Below are 17,278 nucleotides of genomic sequence, written 5' to 3'. Positions count from 1 at the left end.
CAACATGGTGAAGGGGACATCAGGCTCTCTGCCATCACCTCAGGTATGCCCAGTGGTGGCAGGGAGCCGTGCAAGGATAAGCTGGGTGCCAAGGTGCTCCACAGCAGCTGGAGCTTCTGCCCTGGATGGATACACTTTGGCCCACAAGTGTTTGGTTGCTGTAACTAATACGAGTGTTTAAAATACAAAGTGGGGGGGCTTCAGTGGTAGTACAGACAAAATTTCCCTGCTTAGGGCTATGTACACTCAGAGGTGGCTCTGGGTTGGCAATGAACAGACTTTGTCATGGGTGCTATGAAGATTTTTTCAAAATTGGTCAGGGGATCCACATTCTCCTCTCTGGGGGTGGGAATGATAAGACAGCTTCTTCTCCCCTTTGCTACAGTCCAGTCACAGCACTGTGAGCAGCTGGGAGATGCTCTGCAGGGCAGTCACACTTCTTCACAGCTTCTGCCACAATGCAGCCAAGTCCAACACTCATTCCTTGCCCTGGGGCTGCCCAAGGCACACTGGTGGCCAAGTGGTGGCCTCGTATCTCAGCAGTAAGGCAAGGACAAGTGTTTAACCTGATGCTGCCAGCTGGCATCGGGTGAAGAAGCACTGCAAGGAGGAGATGTCACACTGGGATATCTTGCCCTGGGATACCAGCACCACTCCTGGCACTGCCAGGATCAGGCTGGCCAGTCCCATGCAGCATTTTACCCCTGAGCTTAGGACGGTTGCAAGAAGGCCCTGTGTGGTGGAAGGGTGGTTTTCCCTGGTGATTTCCCCCCATGGCTCAGCTGCTGGGCTGGCATGCAGGACCAGGCAGGAGGTGCTTATCAGCTCACCCCATCAGGGCAGTGGGCGAGGGTGCCCTGCCATCTCTGCTGCTAATCTCATTACAAATAAAGGAGGAGTAGAAGCTGAACTGAGCCCATATAAATTCCCCCTGCCCTGCCCTGCTCAGCTTCAGGAAATACCTACTAGAATTGCCATTCTCATTATCCAAACCATCCCTGGAAACAATCATTAGCTGACTTGTCCCTTTGCCAAGTGTGTCTGCTCACCAGCCTGCTCTGTTTGCCCACAGGGCCCCCAGAGTGCCTGCTCCCACCAGGGCTCCTACACACTGCAGGCTCCTGCACTTGTGCTGTGCCACTACAGCCCTGCATGCTGCTGCCTGGCCAGACCTCAGCTGCACCCTCTCCCCTGAAATTCAGGGGTGCTTTCAACCAGAAACAAGGTGAGGGTGGCCAGGCAGCTCTCTGAGTCACCTGTTTAGCTTTCTCAAGTTCCTCAAGTGTGCTGCAGTTATTTTTGGTGGGGTTGGACATTGGCCAGGTGGTTGGGACCTGCTGACATTTATGATTTTTCTTTTTCTGCATAACAAAAGTTTTGCTAAATGAGAAGGAAACAAACCCAGTCCCAGCTTTCACCATGTGTTTAAAATAAGATAAAAGCAATTCTGGGCTGGCTGTGGTATCCTCTAGAGCTGTGGAGACAGCAGTTTCCACTGGGGGAATGGTCAGGTGCCCCACACATGCTGGGCTCCCAGAGGACACTGGGGAGCTCTGCTGCTCTCAGTGACATCGGGTCCATCTCAGTTGGGCCTGTCCATGAGGAGCCCCAGGCCCCAAGGGAAGGCAGGGCTGTGCTTGGGGCAAGCAGCAGTGCAGGATCTCACTGTGCAAGGCTGCACTCCGTTGGTTCTGGTGCTCTCACTGACACCAAGGCAGCTCATCCATCTGGGTACTGGTTTGGAAATGGAGTGGTGGGAGGGGAAGCACACATATGTGGGGCCATCCACATGTGGGGAAGAGCACAATGTCTTGGAACCTGGCCTGGGTCAAACCCCAATGCACAGACAAGCAGGAACACCTCCCCCAGGAAAAGGTGGCTCTTACAGTGGGGTGTAGACATAAGGAGCAGTTATGGAAACAAAAGACATACATACTTCTTTCCTCTTTTTATATAATTCTTCCCAAAGCAGGACTAGCCCATTTTTATCTCACTGCCAGCTGTTTTGTTCTTTCTTCCCCCAGGCTGGGCAAGGGCGTGGACAGGAGGAAACAACCTTTCTTTTTTTTTTTTTTTTTTAATGACAGCTTTTCATGGGAAGATGTTCAGCTGCCTGTGAGTGCCCAGGCTCTGCCCAGGTGTAAGCAGGAAGGATGAGCAGGGCTCAGTGCATACTCCATCTCCTTGCTTTGCCACTCTTTTCTGTGGCTGAGCTGCTGCAGCTCTCAGGCACTGAGGAGCTGCAAGGCAAAGCTGACAAACCAGGGCACGCTCTGCTCCCACCCATGGTCACAGCACCTCTATCTGTCTAGGGCCTGGGAAATAAAGAGGACATACAAAAAGACCAAACACACCATATTTTATAAGCTTGGAAATAATGAGGATTAGTCATCATCCAGTGAAGCTGCTGGAGACTGACTGTCCACATGGCTCTAAGCCTCCACAAGAACATTGGCAAGGTTCAGTTGCTTTAAATTAATGCCTCAGAAAGTCACTCAGGGTAATGCCTATGGAATGTCCAGGTTCCTTTAGACTGTAGCCACTGGACATAAAGAGCTTTAGTATTTCAGCCTTGATTATAGATTCAGAAATTTGTAAGTAGCCACAAGTCTTACGTTCAGGTGAGGTTTCAGGGGTGAGCTTTTGGCTGGAGAGAAGCTTTCAGCAGCCACTTGGAGTAAGGCATTTACAGCCCAAGGGGGCTCAGCCTTAGGCTTTCTGCTGGCCTTTCTTGGAGGTTCTTTACTTACACAAGGTGTTTTCCATGCTCCTACCCTCCGCATGAGCCATCAGGTGCCTTGCTGAGCTGTCATGACTCCTGTCAGCCACTGCTCCCCAAGCCTTGGTGCTTTTGCTGTCACTGGCTCTTCACACTCTGTTGCTGCATCCCTGACTGCAAAGTGCCATCTTGTCCTTAATAAAGGCATCATTTAATCTGCATTGTCCTGAAATATGATGGACTTCCCTTTGCTGGGACATGCCTGTGGCACAGAGCAGGCTCCCCCAGTGCCCCCACAACCTGCAGCACCTTTGTGCAAGGGCTGAGTGAACTTGGCTTGGGCCCCCTTGGACATGAAAGAAAAACAAATCTCCTTGGGAGCAAAGGTCCCCTGGCATGGATTAACAGCATGCAAGATTCACTTTCAAAACCACATCCACATCCAAACACACACACACAGAACCACCTCAGTTGTTGTTTTAAATGCTTTTAAATTCCATTATGTTTCCTTTATGGGTAGGTTGTTTTTTTCCTCAAGGACTGTCATAAATCAACCCTGCTAATCCCACACTACATTTACTATTATTATTACTAGAGAGGGCACAGCTGAGTGAACAAGGAACTAAGGCATGGTTCAAACACCTCCATGTCCAAAAGGCTCCTTTTGCTGGTGATAGAACTGGGAAATGTACAACACATGGCCAACACCTGAATGGGTTGTGCTTCCCTTTGGTGGGCAAGCCTTGGGGCTGGCCTGGGAGCCATGAGGTGTGCTCTGAAATGCACATCAGTTTTGAGCTCAGTGCTGTGACTGCAGACACTGCCTCCTTGGGGAGCTTCTTCATGATGGGGCTTTAGGAAACAGCAATTACCAGACTGGCAGGTCAGGAGAGGAGTAACAGTGTGAACCTAAGTAGAAGGAAACAAAAATATAAGTACTCTAGGTTGTCCCTGGGGCATATTTGACCAAGGAGAAGTGTATACACTCAGTACTGTTGTCAGCTTTCTTTTAGCAGGGATGCAGGTGCCCTGCAGGCACTCTGGATGTGACCCTAGCAGATGCCAGGCCCTACCTCAAATCCAAGAGTTAAAATCACTTCTCAGTCCAAGCCATCTTGGTGGCAACCCATCTCACTTGGATACCACAGATGCAAAAACCTATGCTGTATTTCGGTGCATACCCCAAAGAGTTCTGCAACTTGCTCCTGTGAGGCTACAGAGTGCCAATGAACTTGGCACCCACCTCTGCTGTTGCAGCAGAAATACAAATCCACTTCTGAGCTAGACTTTGCCAGAGCAGAGGGCTGGAAAAACAAACAAACAGGAAAAGTGCCTTTGACTTACTGCATTGCCATTTCCTGGCTTCAGCATGGCCCAGGCCGCCAGCAGGTCTCACTGGCAGAGCAGCATGGTGAAAGGCATGGCCCAGGCAGCCCAGAGTCTTCTCCTCCCTTCTTGGGGCCTGTTTGCAGTGAATCCTGCAATGCTGCATCCTCCAAGGCTGCTCCTTGGCCCTGCAGCAGAGCTGATTCACCAGGGTGACCCTGAACACCCAGCAGGGCACAGGGACTGTCCCTCCTGCTCACTGCCTGGAGCAGGTCCATGGCATGGAGTTACTGCACAGCTGATACACAGCAAGGCACAGGGACAGGCAGCCAAAAGCGCGCACACACACACACACACACACACACACACACACACACAGAGAGTCCTCACTGCTCCAGCATGGAGAGGGGGCTGTGTTCTCAGGTGTAAGGCAGGGAACCCCAAAGGCACAGGTACCATCATGAGACAGACCCCACATTCTTTGGTCTCTCCTTCTATTTGACTGAAGAAACACAAAGACAGCCCCAGATGTGTTCAGTTTATTTTCCCTGGATTTAGACACAGCTCTGGCTAACCACCACAGGAACAAACAAACCATGACCTGTGCCAGCCCCTGCACCTCCTTGCAGCAGAAGCAGCTGGTGGCACCCCTGGGAGGGCTGGGGCTGCACAGGGGCAGCTCTGCAGGATGCACCTGGGCAGTGGTGGTTGGGGGATGGCAGCACAGGCCCACATGGAAGGTGCAGCATTCAGAGTCAAGCCTTGGATGCAGCAGCATGGTGCACGTGGAGGGACCATGAAATGGGGGCCAGCTCTCCAAAGTGAACAGCTGCCCTCCCCTTCTTCTCCCCAGCTTGTCCTCTGGCTGTTTTGAAAAGAGGGATGGAGTTAAGCATTTACAGAAGAGGCACTTAAGCAGGGAAGGCTCTTCAAAGGCAGGAACCTGTGGGCAGTTCTTTGGAGAGCCAACTTGATGAATCTTTTCAACAATCAATGAGGGAAAGGAGATAAAAACAAAGGAATAAGCAATGTTGGTAGCTTAAGAATGGCCAGAGCCTTTTCCTCTGCAGATGCAGCATTGGAGGAGATGCAGCAAATAACTCTTCCAGCATTTTCTGGGTGGTAATAGTTCCCTCTTCACAGTCTGGGCATTTATTCTTCCAGATGCAGTTTACCTCTATCTTGCCCAGGACCAGCTTTTGAGGAGGTCTCTACAGAAAGCCAATCCTTGTCTACAACCTTTGCAGTCAGTGACTGGATGGGAAGAGGGGGCTTCTGAGCCTGGCAGGTTTGAACAGGCAGAAGCTACAGCAGTAAAGAGAAAAGACAATTCTCTGTGGCAGATTTTAAGTCCTGGGAATGCCAAAACTGGCAGAGGGGAGTAGAAAAGGACAGATGAAAAAGCCAATGCAGCAGGGAGCTGAGCAAAGCAGCTCAAGGATGTGAACTCCAGCAAAAGTCCCTGTAGTGTTTTCTGGATAGATTGCAGCCTTGCAGTAATTTCGAGTGAAGATTACTGAAACCTGGCTTTTAGGAACTGTGTTCCAGCAGCAGAGGCAGCTGTTGGGTCAATATAAAAGCTGCCCTTATGTCTGGGACAGAAATCCTGTGACTCAGTGCCTGTTCTGACTGAGATAGGGCCTGCTCTGATCCCACACAAAGGACTAAATTTAATGGTTGGGGAGGAATTATTTACTGGCTCAGCAGCAGTTACTTGACTACTTGCTTTCACTGCAACATCCTCAGGCTGGGTCAGAACTGCTCTGAGCAAACAGATACTACCACACCATGAACATCTGCTGCTTCTGCACTGCCAGGATGGTAGCATGCAGCCAGGACCTTCAGAGTGCAGAGCTACACCATGACCACCCAACACCATGGCACTGTAACTTCCTAGGCTGCTTTCCAACAGGGACCCAGAAATTGTGACTACAAACTCTGGGTTCTACCAGCAGCAGACTGGGCTGGAAGCTCAAAGGATGCAGTGTGAAGCAGCATCCTTCAGTTCCCAGGACATCAGCAAGAGAAGGGACTGAACATGAGTGACAGACCCTATTTCACTAGAGTCAGCTGCAAATCACGTCCCTTCTCCCTGTGCACAGCTCATGGCCCTGCTCAGCAGCTCATTTCCAGAAGCTCTGCTCAGAATTAATGCGCAAACACCAGCTCCACGTGCCTACAGAGAAATCTCCATTTTGCTAGGACTTGGGTTTTCCTTTGTTTTTTCCCCTAAAAGGCATATTTCAAATGGTGAGACAGTCATAACTCCAGTTTTTGTGCTCCAGTTTCCCCCAGTAGGAAGCAGAGCAGGAAGACTGGTGCATTAGGACACCTGAGAGTTTTCTCTAGCAGATGCTAAAGAGAAGCAACTACTTTTGGTTGAGAAAAAAAAAAAGGGTTCTCCAAGGGGGTAGAGTGGGCCTGAATGAGTCCTGAGAAGTGCTAGAGAAAAACAGGGAATGCTGGAAGCAGAGGCAGCCCCACCAGGAGATGCTGGCACAGGGATGAGGGTTCCAGCAAAAGCTGTGCTAAACACAGAAGAGGCATTCCTGAAACTCCACAATCATATTAACCTGTTAATTTATACAGCATCTCTGTACAAAAATAGAAGGGTTCTAATAAGATTAACAATATTAAATAAATATTTAATAGAAAAAGTCTTTGGCCTAGTTCATAGCTCATCCTTTGGGTTGATGTTCATTTCACTGGGTCCTAGATGCTCCTGGTCCAACATTGCAATCACTTCGTCTGCCTGGATTCGTTCCTGCAAGAGGGGAAGGGAAGAAATGGTAACATAGAGCTTCAGTGCCTGCTCCAGCTAATTCAGTGAGGCTCAGGCTGCGGGGAGGACACACAGCAAGGATTTTACCCCAGAACCAGCAGTGGAGGTGAGAGGATGGGGGAGAGACTGGGGATTTGCTGGGCAAAATTAATCAAATCCCTTTCGACCTCAATGCCTGATTCCCTCCTCCCTGCAGGGCTGCAGTGGTTGGGGCAGAGCTGATGTTCTGTAGTTCCCTTATCACACTTCACTAGCAGCCACTGCTACAGCAGACCCTCCTCCTGTCCACTCTGCTTGTTGATTTCCAGATCCTCAGGCAGGGCTGATCTCCCACCATACAGGCACCAAGCCTGGAGGAATTTCTGCTAATGCAAAAAACCTGAGAGACACTGATTTACATGTCTGAAAATAAGCTTTTCCCCAAACCTCACAGCCCACCTCCATCACAAGGCAGAGGAATGAGGGTTTTGCATTCTCCCTGCATTTAGTTTTGCTCGGTCTTGTATCTTTCATTTTTACAGAGCAGAATTGCTACCAAAGGGAGGCAGGGGCTGGTACAGCAGCCTTTTAAAACAGAATGTGGAGGGTGCCTGGTGAAAAGCATCACAGCCCAGATCTTCCAAGGCATCTTGGGTGTCCAGAGCCATGGATTTCAAGTTGCTGAAGTGCTTATGGGAGGACTTAGCAGCAGGACTCACACAGCACTCTGAGCTGTGGATGTCTCTGCAGGAGTTCCCCATCCATCAGGCTGCTGCCACTAGGTGTCAGAAATGGCCTTTCCACACCCCACTCAGCACCCCAGCCCAGCACTGCACCCCACGGCCAAGGACAATGCGTGCCCAGGACCAGGACTGGCAGGAAAAACCAGCCCTGGGGCCAGCTCCTCTCATGGCAGTGCTGCTGTGGGGGCTGTAATGGGAGGAAAACAGATCTACTGGGACTGGAGAAAATAAGATGGTCCTGGCTCCTGTGGGACGCTGGGTATGCCCCAACTGCCCTCACACAGGATGGAGGGACTCACCAGCTCTCTGTAGAGAGGGTCCAAGGTGAACCAGAGAGCCACAGCGCAGCGCTGGCCCTTGGTGACCGCCTTCACCCCGTGGGGGTTCTCACCGCCCGACGAGAAGCTGATCATCCTCCCACACTTGGGCTTGATGGAGGCCTGCAGGGAAACAGCACAACAGGCTGGCAAGGGGCTGCACACGCTGGCCTGGGTGGGCTCACCACGCCCCAGGGCTTGGGACCTCACTGGGCAGCCCTCTGCATCGCCCCAGGACCTGGTGAGCTGCTTGGGGGGACATGCAGAGCTCTGGGCAAGGCTGGCAAAATGTGTGGGGTAAATAAGGGGGTGTGAAGCTTGCTCCTGCTGTGCAGACATTGTGCAGAAAGGACATAATGGCATGGAGTCTCTGGAAAGCCGACAGGTGACCACCTAGAGCACAATGGGGCCATGGCATAACTCCAGGGAATTCCAGGATAAGCCTGGCATGGCTGTCAAATACCTCTTTCTTTTTCTCTTGGCAAGAGTCCACAAGAGTCCTGCAGGACCTTGGGAGGAGAACTGCCAACCAAACCAACCCTCAGGCACTTAAGTAGACACAATCTACCCTCCAGCTTCTCCAGAGACCCCAGCATAGTGCCCAGACCTCTGTCCAACCACAGAGTGGGTGCCCAGCTTCCTTAATGGCCCCGAACAGAGGTGAGGGCTCATGCCTGAGCCACATCCCTCTCAGGGTCTGATATCCACCACTGTGACCCACTCTGGAACAAGAGACCTGCATCTGTGTGGAGACACTGCCTCATGTTTGACCACGAAATGGGGTGGCAGCTCAGCAATCCTCCAGGCCAGGGACAAGTACCAGCCACACCTCTGCTTGCACTGGGGGTGGGGAGAACCCCCAGTCCACAGGTTTACTGCTTGGCACAGCCTCTAGGGAGGGAGAAGATGGTCTGTGCACCTCTGCAGCAGGCTGTTTGCAAAGTAGGAGCCACAGGCTGCCTGGGGAAGCCCAGAGCCCTGAGTATGGACTGCTGAGGAACAGCTTTTGGCCCACAGCACCAACTCACTGTCACAGTTTTGGCGTCCATCTCGGTGAAAATGAACTCGCCACCTTCAAAATCTGCATTCATGTACAGGAGGGCACTGGGGAAGGAAGAGGGAAACCCCAGTTAGGGGAGCACTGGGGAGGTCTCAAGGCTGACCCCCACCTCCTGGACAGATCCCACAGTGCTCCACGGTGGGGACAGCCAGAGGGAGAGAAGCTCCTAGGGAGATTCCTTCCTACCTGTAATCCCGAAAGGTGTAGGCAGGAGGTTCCTTCCAGCACTCGTTGGCTTCGGGGTCCAAGAGGCAATTGTCAGCATGGATGGGATGGCTCAGATCATTCCTGCGCTCCTGCTGGCCTAGGCAGGGCCATGTGGAGGAAGGGGGAAGGAGAAGGGATGGATGAGATGGGAATGCCATGCTCTGTGGGGTCCCATCATGGGGTGGGAGCCTACCCTGACCCCACTCCAGGTGGTGTTCACAGGTAAGAGGAGGAAAGGAATGGCTGGGGAGAAAAGGCAACATCTGAGGACTCACATCTGCACAGCTCTGCCTTTTTCTGACTGCAGGGAAGTGAAATGGAGAGCTGGGGCTGAGGTGGAAAGGAGAAGGGACAGACAAGAGAAAAGGGAGGAGAAAATAGAAGAGTTGCAGATATGAAAACCAAGAGACATCCCAGAAATTATTTTTCTGAGGGACAGCAGTGTCCACTTTTTGCTGCTGTGGGGTGCTGACTTTGCCCAGCCTTGGCCACCCATTTAAGCATTAAGCACAACAGAGCTGCTCTGAGCTCATGAAGCCCCCATGGAGGGCTGAAGCCCTCCCAAGCTCCCTGCTCCTCACCAGAGAGAGCGGTGCGGCACACCAGGTGTGTGTAGGAGAAGTAGAGCGTGGAGTTGAGCTGGAAGTAGGACTGGACAATCCTGCGAGCCTTCTCACTGATGTCATAGAACAGCCGGGCACTCTTCAGAGGGACACGGCCCTCGTAGCCATACTGGGCAAGGAGAGGGGCAGGGAGAGGTCAGTGTCATGTGCAGACTGGGAGGGAGGGCATGGGAGAGGAGGAAAAGGAGAAGGGAGCTGTACCTTGAGGGCTTTGAGGACAGTGGCTCCTTCAAATCTCTCATTTGGGGTGTGGGGGGAGGTTTTGCCTCTGTAACCATCTCCAGCCAACATGATCCCCTGGGAAACAGGAATATAGAGGAGGGTGAACTGGTGTGTCAGGAGAGAGGGATCTGCAATGGAAGTACATGGCACCCTCTTCCCCAAATCCCCCAGGGCTGCATTCGCTGGGCCAGGTGAGTTGGGGTGGAAAAGTGCTGCAGCTCTCTGTGAGCCCAGATGCAGGATATCAACCACACACCTCCCACCTGGGGATGTTCAGGCAGCCTCAGTGCCTTGCCAAGCTCAGTTAATGGTGAATGAGAAGGCTCACCCAGACTTGTGGATGAGCATCCTTTGGGTTGTTATAACATGGGGAAAGAGCTCTTTCTGCACAGGCTCTGTCCTGCAGCTCCGGACAGCTCCCGTGCTGCAGTTATGGGTGTGCACTGGGGACAAGCATCCACGCCCTCTCCACAGGCACCCTGCCATCAGCTGTAACACTCAGCAAGGCATGAGCCCACGGTCTCCAGGGGCTGATCACACATCCAGCTGTCACACTGAGCCCAGGGACATTGCCCACTCACACTGGCCACCCTGTGCAGTTCCCGGCACTGCTCCTCCGAGATGACATTATCCAGCAGCACTCGCTGGGTGCCATTCAGCTGCTGAGAGTTGTAGACAAACTTCACATCGCTGTAGAGAAGAGGGCCCCCTGAGGAGAGACACAAAACCATCCTGCTGAACATGCCCTGGCCTTGTGGACATCTTATACAGAGCCTGGAGGCCAGCTGAAGTCACCCAGGTGTGCTGACAGGCAAAGAGCTCCGCAGCAGAGAACAGTGTTATTGTAAATCAAAGGTGACTCTGACGAAGGGGAGAGAAAATGATGATGCATCTGACTCCAGCATCAGAAAGCTAATTAATTACTTTATTATACTACTACTATATACATTTCATCTAAACTGAATCTGCCATGCACTCACTCTTGCTCACAACAGCACAGAACTGCACTCCTCTCTCATTCTCCTGTGACTGTCCCGTGACAGTCTGACACACACACACCTGGCCCCGATAGGCCAAGGGAACAAAACATCCTCACTTTGGGTAAACAATCTCCATCTTGCATTCTACTTCAGCACAACACAGGCACACCAAGCGAGATAAGAATTGTGTTTTCCTTCTCTGCTTGTCTCACAGCTTCTCTCTGTTCAGAGGGCATGTGATTACTACAGAGTGTGGCCTCCCATCAGTCACAAAAGAAACAGAAGCAATGGGCACACAAGAAGATGAAATCAATTTGATATAGGAGCATCATCAATTTCTACCTTCTCAACAGCTACCTTGCAAATGCAGGGGCCACAGCCTGGAAACACCAAACCCCAGTGGGACAGAGGGAGAGACAGGGACAGTGGCTAATGGCTCTCCAGCCCAGCTGTCAACACCCAAGTGGATTCCCACTGCATTTTGTGCTGTGTGGATGCTGCTGGCTTGGCATGCAAAGCCACCCTCTGCAGTTGTCATCAGTGATTTTTGTCTGCCATACACAGAGAAAGCCTCACACGGTGCTGAGCTTGCAGCAAGCATTGCTCTCCTCCAAGAGCAGGGCAGGGAGTGGGTGAGCCAGAGGACTCTCGGGATAATCCTCCTCCACTGAGGCAAAGGAGCTGCCAGGGCTGTCCCTGCCATCCCTCACATCCTGCCTCTGAGCAGCCTCCCTCTGCTGCAAGCTTTTTACAAGAGATTTCAATCCATCCCCATCAAATCTGACTGATCCAAAAACCAGACCAGGGCCCTAAACCACCATCTTTTGAAGCCTCTTTCATGCATCTCCTCAAAGAAAGAAAAGGAAAGAAATGGTAACAATAGAAGCCTAAACCAGATGTCTCTCCAGGAAAAAAATGAAATACATCTAAACTGTGAAGAAAATTATTTGTTGTCACAGACAAGCAACAAAATAGAGGAAACAGAGCTGCAGAGTTCCTTCCCACCATGTGGCATATGGAAACTTCTCTGTGACAATGCTTTTGTAACTTCTAGTTTTCCTATCTACTGAGTCAAAACTGTGTTCTTGGCAGGTCTCCTTGGCCTATGGAAGACACGTAAACCCCACAAGCCCTGTCATAAGCTCACAGCTTTATTTCTGAAGAGTTAAGTTTCTTGGAAATGGAAAATATGGGATGTTTCTGGTGTTCACTGTGCTGATTTTTTTGCTTGATAATCACACTTATTGCAAATGCAGCTGGATCAGAATCAGAATTCTCAAATCCAAGCTCCTGGCATGCTCCAACACAGGGCTGAGTTCTCCAGCTCAGCTGTTCTTCCCCAGCCATAAGCACATGAGGGATGAACATGGAAGTTATTGCTCAACACTTCCAACATTTCTCCTGGCTCCTCCCAGGGAACAAATGGGGCAGCTCTGTGCCATGGGCACGGAACCCTTGTCCCACACTGACAGTGTGCTCCCACCTGCTTTCCTTGCCTCTGCCTGCTCGGAGCACCAGCACAGACAGACCTGTGTCTGTGCTCTGTGAAAAACACCCCAGAGAAACTGAGGAATTCTTTGGACTTTTGGGAGAGAAGGAACTGGCAGAAAGGAGGAAGCGGGGAAGGGTAGAAGTATAGAAGAGTCCAAAATTAGAATGACTTTTCTCTTTTGGCCTTTTCTTTTTCCAAGTAAAAAGAGAGAAAGAAAACAAAAAACAACCAAAAAAGGCAGTATCTAGATGGACAAAAATCCCAGTTCCTTTTTGATTGATTCCGTTTTCTTTGTAAACAAAAACATTCTGCAAGTAAACCAGAATAAGAGCATAGAAAGGAATAAAAACAGAAAGAAAGACTCTGAAATTACTGGGTTATAAACAGCAAACAGGCCAACAAATATAATTCAACCAGCTCTTAGCTTAAGCAAGATCTTTGGTATCTTCCTGTGGTATTTGTCCATTTTATGTACAGCTAGAGAAGGGATAACAACACTCTGAGCACAACACTGAGCAGCTGGACACAACTTGGACTGGGGAAAGCTGTGAAATTCCCCAAGAAGAGCTACCACCCATTGCACTACAGGGAGGTTTAATTGCCTGCTGCTGTGGAGCTGGCTCACTAGAGACACAAGACATCTCCTGGCTCGAGACCCTGTTGTTTTGCAGCAAGGATTCTGCTTTGGTGCTTGGCTACAATATTGTTTTTCAAAATTGTTAAGGGAAAAAATCCTGTCTTTAGTAGATGTTATGGTATTTTCTGTGGCTGCCGAAAATGTGCTGAAATCAGATGAAATGTCTGCTGACAGGCTTATAAACAAAGTGATTTCATGTGAGCTAAGACATGAAATCATAAGCTTAGTCTGCAAAGAGAAGTGATTGCTAGTATGGTGAGATCCAGCACATTGAGCAGAGCATGAGGACAGGCTGCTCCCAGCACCCATCCTTCTGCAGCCTGGACAACAGGGAACACACTGATCTCAAAAGCACCCGGACAGAAGACTACTGTTTGCTGGTTTGCTTTCCCCATGGTGAGGAAGACCCAGCCTCCCAGCTCCACATCTCAGGGCTCTGTACTGAGTAGCTCAGCAGGTGAAAAAACAAGTCCAAGGGCACAGCAGTGGCCTGGGATCCACAGACCCAGAAATGCTGTGGCAGCACTGAAGACTTTTCTGTCTCAAACAAAACTTGAACTCCCTTAAATAGGAGTGGCCCTCACTACCCAGTGGCCAGCCTTTGCAGTCTGTAGTCTCTAGCAAGAGGAAAAAAAATCCCAATTTTGTTGAGACATGTTTAACAGCCTTACCCTCCTTCAGCTCTCGATCTGGCTTTGGCATGGGTTTCTTTGTCAGGGACAGCCGGGGCCCATCCTCGGGTTCACTGCTGATGCTTGATGGGACACTGAGGAGCAAAAGAGAAAAGGAACACCATGACTTTGGCCACAAGTTCTTCAGCTTGCATTTTTACTCCCCTTGGAAACAATACACAAAAAAATCCAAGCAAATCAGTACTTTGTACAAATGTCACAGCCATACAAGCTGAAGCCCTGTCCTATGGCAAACACTGCTGTTCTGGTAATGAGAGCAACACCTTCCACCAACAAAGCACAGACACCAACAAATCTGACCAGCACAACTTGCCTCAGCAATCAAGTTCCCTCTAGATCATTGCTGATTTTGAGGTACTCAGTTAAAATAAGGTTCTTGTGGGAATGTTTTCAATGGCAAGGGGCAGAGGGCCCTAATTCAACCAGGATGGTGTGCTGGGTGGGTGGGCAGTACCCCTGAGTGGCAGGCTGGTACCCCACCATGATCCCACCATGGGGAATGGTGAAGCTGCAGCTCAGCTGTGGCTCACCTGTGCTCGTCCTGGCGGGCGCCGTACCTGTTCCAGTAGTTCTGTGGGAAAAGAGAGGACAAACTTCTTAATCTAATGCTCCAGCCAAAGCCAGGGCATTACCTGCTCTGCCTGACCCCCAAGGACATCAACCAGCCTCTCTGGCTCCATCCCACATAACTTTGGGCAATGGCCTGAGTTCACCAGATTGAAAATGTGGATGAGGCTGTATGCGGCTCTCCTTCACCCCAGGAATGCCTCCTTTGCTTTGCCATCCCTGTTTTCCTACAGGGAACAAACCAGGCCAAGACCCAGCTCCTGAGTCACCCACAGAGGGCTGGATTGACAGGAGAGGGGCAGGGGGAGCTGTCCTAGAGCTGTGAGCTGCTGGCCCAGCACAGGCAGGCGTTACCGGCTCCGTGTAGGCGAATCCCAGCCCGGCCGCCGCCACCCGCAGGAGGTGGGACTCCAGCTTGTGCCGCCGCAGCAGCGCTCTGGCCTCCTGCAAAGAGAACAAAAACACGAGCAGATGCGCATGGCCAGCTTCTGCAGGACAGTGGCAATGCCCCTCTGCTTCACAGGGGTTTGGTTTCCATGCAATGCTGCAGATTTCTTTAGGTTGAGGGATGCTTGGGCCAACCCGAGGCACAAGGCTGAGGCACTCAATACATGACAGAAGGTGTTCAGCAACTCATTTAGGAAGCCTGAATCCCCAAAACACATGTCCAAAGCTGGCAGAAATTCCTGAACACCTTGGTGAGCCTCAAAGTATCTGGGCAAAAGGCTGGCCAGAGAAACCCCAGCTGCAGAATGAGGGCAAGTTCAGGCTGGTGGGGCAAGGACCCTGGCTGGGCTGTGCCTCAGTTCCCCCCATGGAGCCCACGGCCTGGCCCTGGGATGCACTCAGAGTGCTTGGATGGGGGCCACAAGGCATAGCCAGCTGGAAATTGTCCATCAGAGGGCTTTATTTTGAATGAAAAATCTGCAAACGCTGGTATTTCTCCTAGAAAACTATTGTGCAAAGCAAAAATAAATTCATTTTTTTTAACAGAAAACCTAAAAACACTGTAAACAATTAAATGATTTTGCCAACTTAAGGGTTTTTTTCCTAGATTCATTTTGTGATGGAAAAGAACATTGTTTCTTGTTTTCCTTTTAATAATTTTGCTTTTATTTTTTAGTACTTTATCAAATTCACCCTGATTTGCCTGGATGTCAAGGAATTCCCAAAGGAATGGAAAAAACAGTTCCTGCCAACACTCTGTTTATGGTGCGAGGGGAATGACTGGGATGGGATGGGATGGGATGGGATGGGATGGGATGGGATGCAGCCCCAGGGCCGCAGATAAGGGGTGCCTAGACTGGAGAGGAAGCCTGTCCTGCTGGGTGATGGAACACACATTGTGTGGTTACTTGACCCCAGCCTAACCCTGTGATAGCAGAGCTACTGTCTGCAGAACAGGCTGAGCCCTGAACTCCAAACTAAGAGACTTGAGAGTAATGCTGGGATCCCATCCTCCCCTGGGAAATTTTTCCTAGCCCTGTCTGAAGAGATGCTGCCCTTTGCTTGGAGTTTTATTGCATTCGTCCTCTGTGTGTCCGCCGGAGCACTGGGCAAGAGGAGGGTTTACACTGTTGGTCACTGCCCTCCCTGGCCTTGCTCAGGCTTTACTAGGCTGAAGTCCCCATTTAAAGCAAATCCTGTCCACCAGCTTCTCCCCTACACCAGTGACTCTGAACTTGCACCCTGAAAATCACCACCTCAGCATCACCAGCACTCTGCTTCTCTTTTTAAAGTGGTCCCACTGGGGCAAAGCTGCCAGGCTGCTTTCATTTCCACCAGTTTTTTTTTTGTTAAAGCCTCCCACCAAGAGCTCTGAGGTGTCACTCAGTCTCACCTTTCTGGGTTTGATGGTGGCTGGATCCACTGTGCCTTCCAAGAGACCCTCATAATAACCTGCATTCTCCAGGACATCTTCATCGTCCGGGTGGAACAGCAGGTAGGACTTGGCACACTCCAGGGCTTTCACATAGTCACCAACTGGGGGGAACAAACAGTGGTTAGGCGAGCACAGGAGGGCACAGGGGCCTCACACAGAGCCCAAGAGGGGACTCTGCAGGGAGGGAAGCACAGCCTGAGCTCCCCATCAGCTGAAGCAGCAGCCCAGGACTTCATGGGGCTCTTTGGATGCCTCTTTGTCGTAACAACTCCACTTCCCCAGCAAGGAAACTGAGGGACAGAAACAAGACTTTTCTGCCATCATGCACAGACCAGATGGTATCCAAATTGCACCCAAATGGATGGGCAGGATGTGGATACTGTCTGGCATCAAACTGCCTCTGATCTGTGCAGCATCTCTCAGGGCCCAGGGGTTTTCACCCACCACAGCAAACCTCTAAATGGCAGAGGAATAAAGAAGCCTGCACACCACACATGAACTGACTCTCCTTCTTTCTTCCTGTTGTGACGATGAATCTTTATCTTTTAATAGAAATTGTGACCCTTGCACAGCCCTTTTCAGTAAAAAGTTATTAGCAAAAGCCTGAGAGAGCAGATGTCTATTTTCCTTTATGTAACAAAACATGATAAAATAGCCCACAGAACCACAAAACTGGCACGATTTTTTAGCACTGCCAACCTCTGACATTTTGCCATGCTGTCACCTCCTGCAACTTTGCTGCGAATACTAAAATACTTGGTAATTGTCAAAAATTGGCATCTTGAGATAAGCTTGAGCTAAGTCATATGTCTGTTATATATTAATTTAGAAAATGTATCAGTTCGTTTCAGAAAATGTGAAACATATGAATCCCAAGGATTATAATATTAAAAGGCAAATGAAATGACCCTAAAAAATCACGATTTATATAAAGAAAAGTAATGTTTAAGCTAAAGGTTGGGCTTTTAAAACCTGACTGATCATCTAAAACACCTTCATAAAATTACTTCACTGTATTTTAGTCAACCTGACTTTTGAAGAGACCATTTC

The 17,278-nt window shown here is 50.4% G+C and overlaps 1 protein-coding gene across 1 annotated transcript in view; it reads right to left on the bottom strand.

Moving 5' to 3' along the window:
• Positions 1-5,861: 5,861 nt before the first annotated feature.
• Positions 5,862-17,278, bottom strand: part of P3H2 (prolyl 3-hydroxylase 2) — a 62,772-nt gene continuing 51,355 nt past the window's right edge. The window contains exons 5-15 of the mRNA XM_054282542.1: positions 16,187-16,329; positions 14,701-14,790; positions 14,310-14,350; positions 13,759-13,853; positions 10,560-10,687; positions 9,958-10,053; positions 9,715-9,865; positions 9,113-9,230; positions 8,895-8,970; positions 7,849-7,989; positions 5,862-6,809 (exon numbers count right to left, since the gene is read on the bottom strand). Of these exons, the coding sequence (XP_054138517.1) occupies positions 6,717-6,809; positions 7,849-7,989; positions 8,895-8,970; positions 9,113-9,230; positions 9,715-9,865; positions 9,958-10,053; positions 10,560-10,687; positions 13,759-13,853; positions 14,310-14,350; positions 14,701-14,790; positions 16,187-16,329 (1,172 nt within the window). The 3' untranslated portion in view covers positions 5,862-6,716. The remainder of the gene's footprint in view (positions 6,810-7,848; positions 7,990-8,894; positions 8,971-9,112; positions 9,231-9,714; positions 9,866-9,957; positions 10,054-10,559; positions 10,688-13,758; positions 13,854-14,309; positions 14,351-14,700; positions 14,791-16,186; positions 16,330-17,278) is intronic.

The sequence above is a fragment of the Melozone crissalis genome, unplaced genomic scaffold (genome assembly GCF_028551555.1).
Source record: "Melozone crissalis strain CALT ecotype California unplaced genomic scaffold, PUWL_Pcris_2 ptg000034l_1, whole genome shotgun sequence".
Lineage (NCBI taxonomy): Eukaryota > Metazoa > Chordata > Aves > Passeriformes > Passerellidae > Melozone > Melozone crissalis.
The sequence above is the reverse complement of the archived record's forward strand: the minus strand, read 5'-3'. Positions and strand labels throughout refer to the sequence as shown.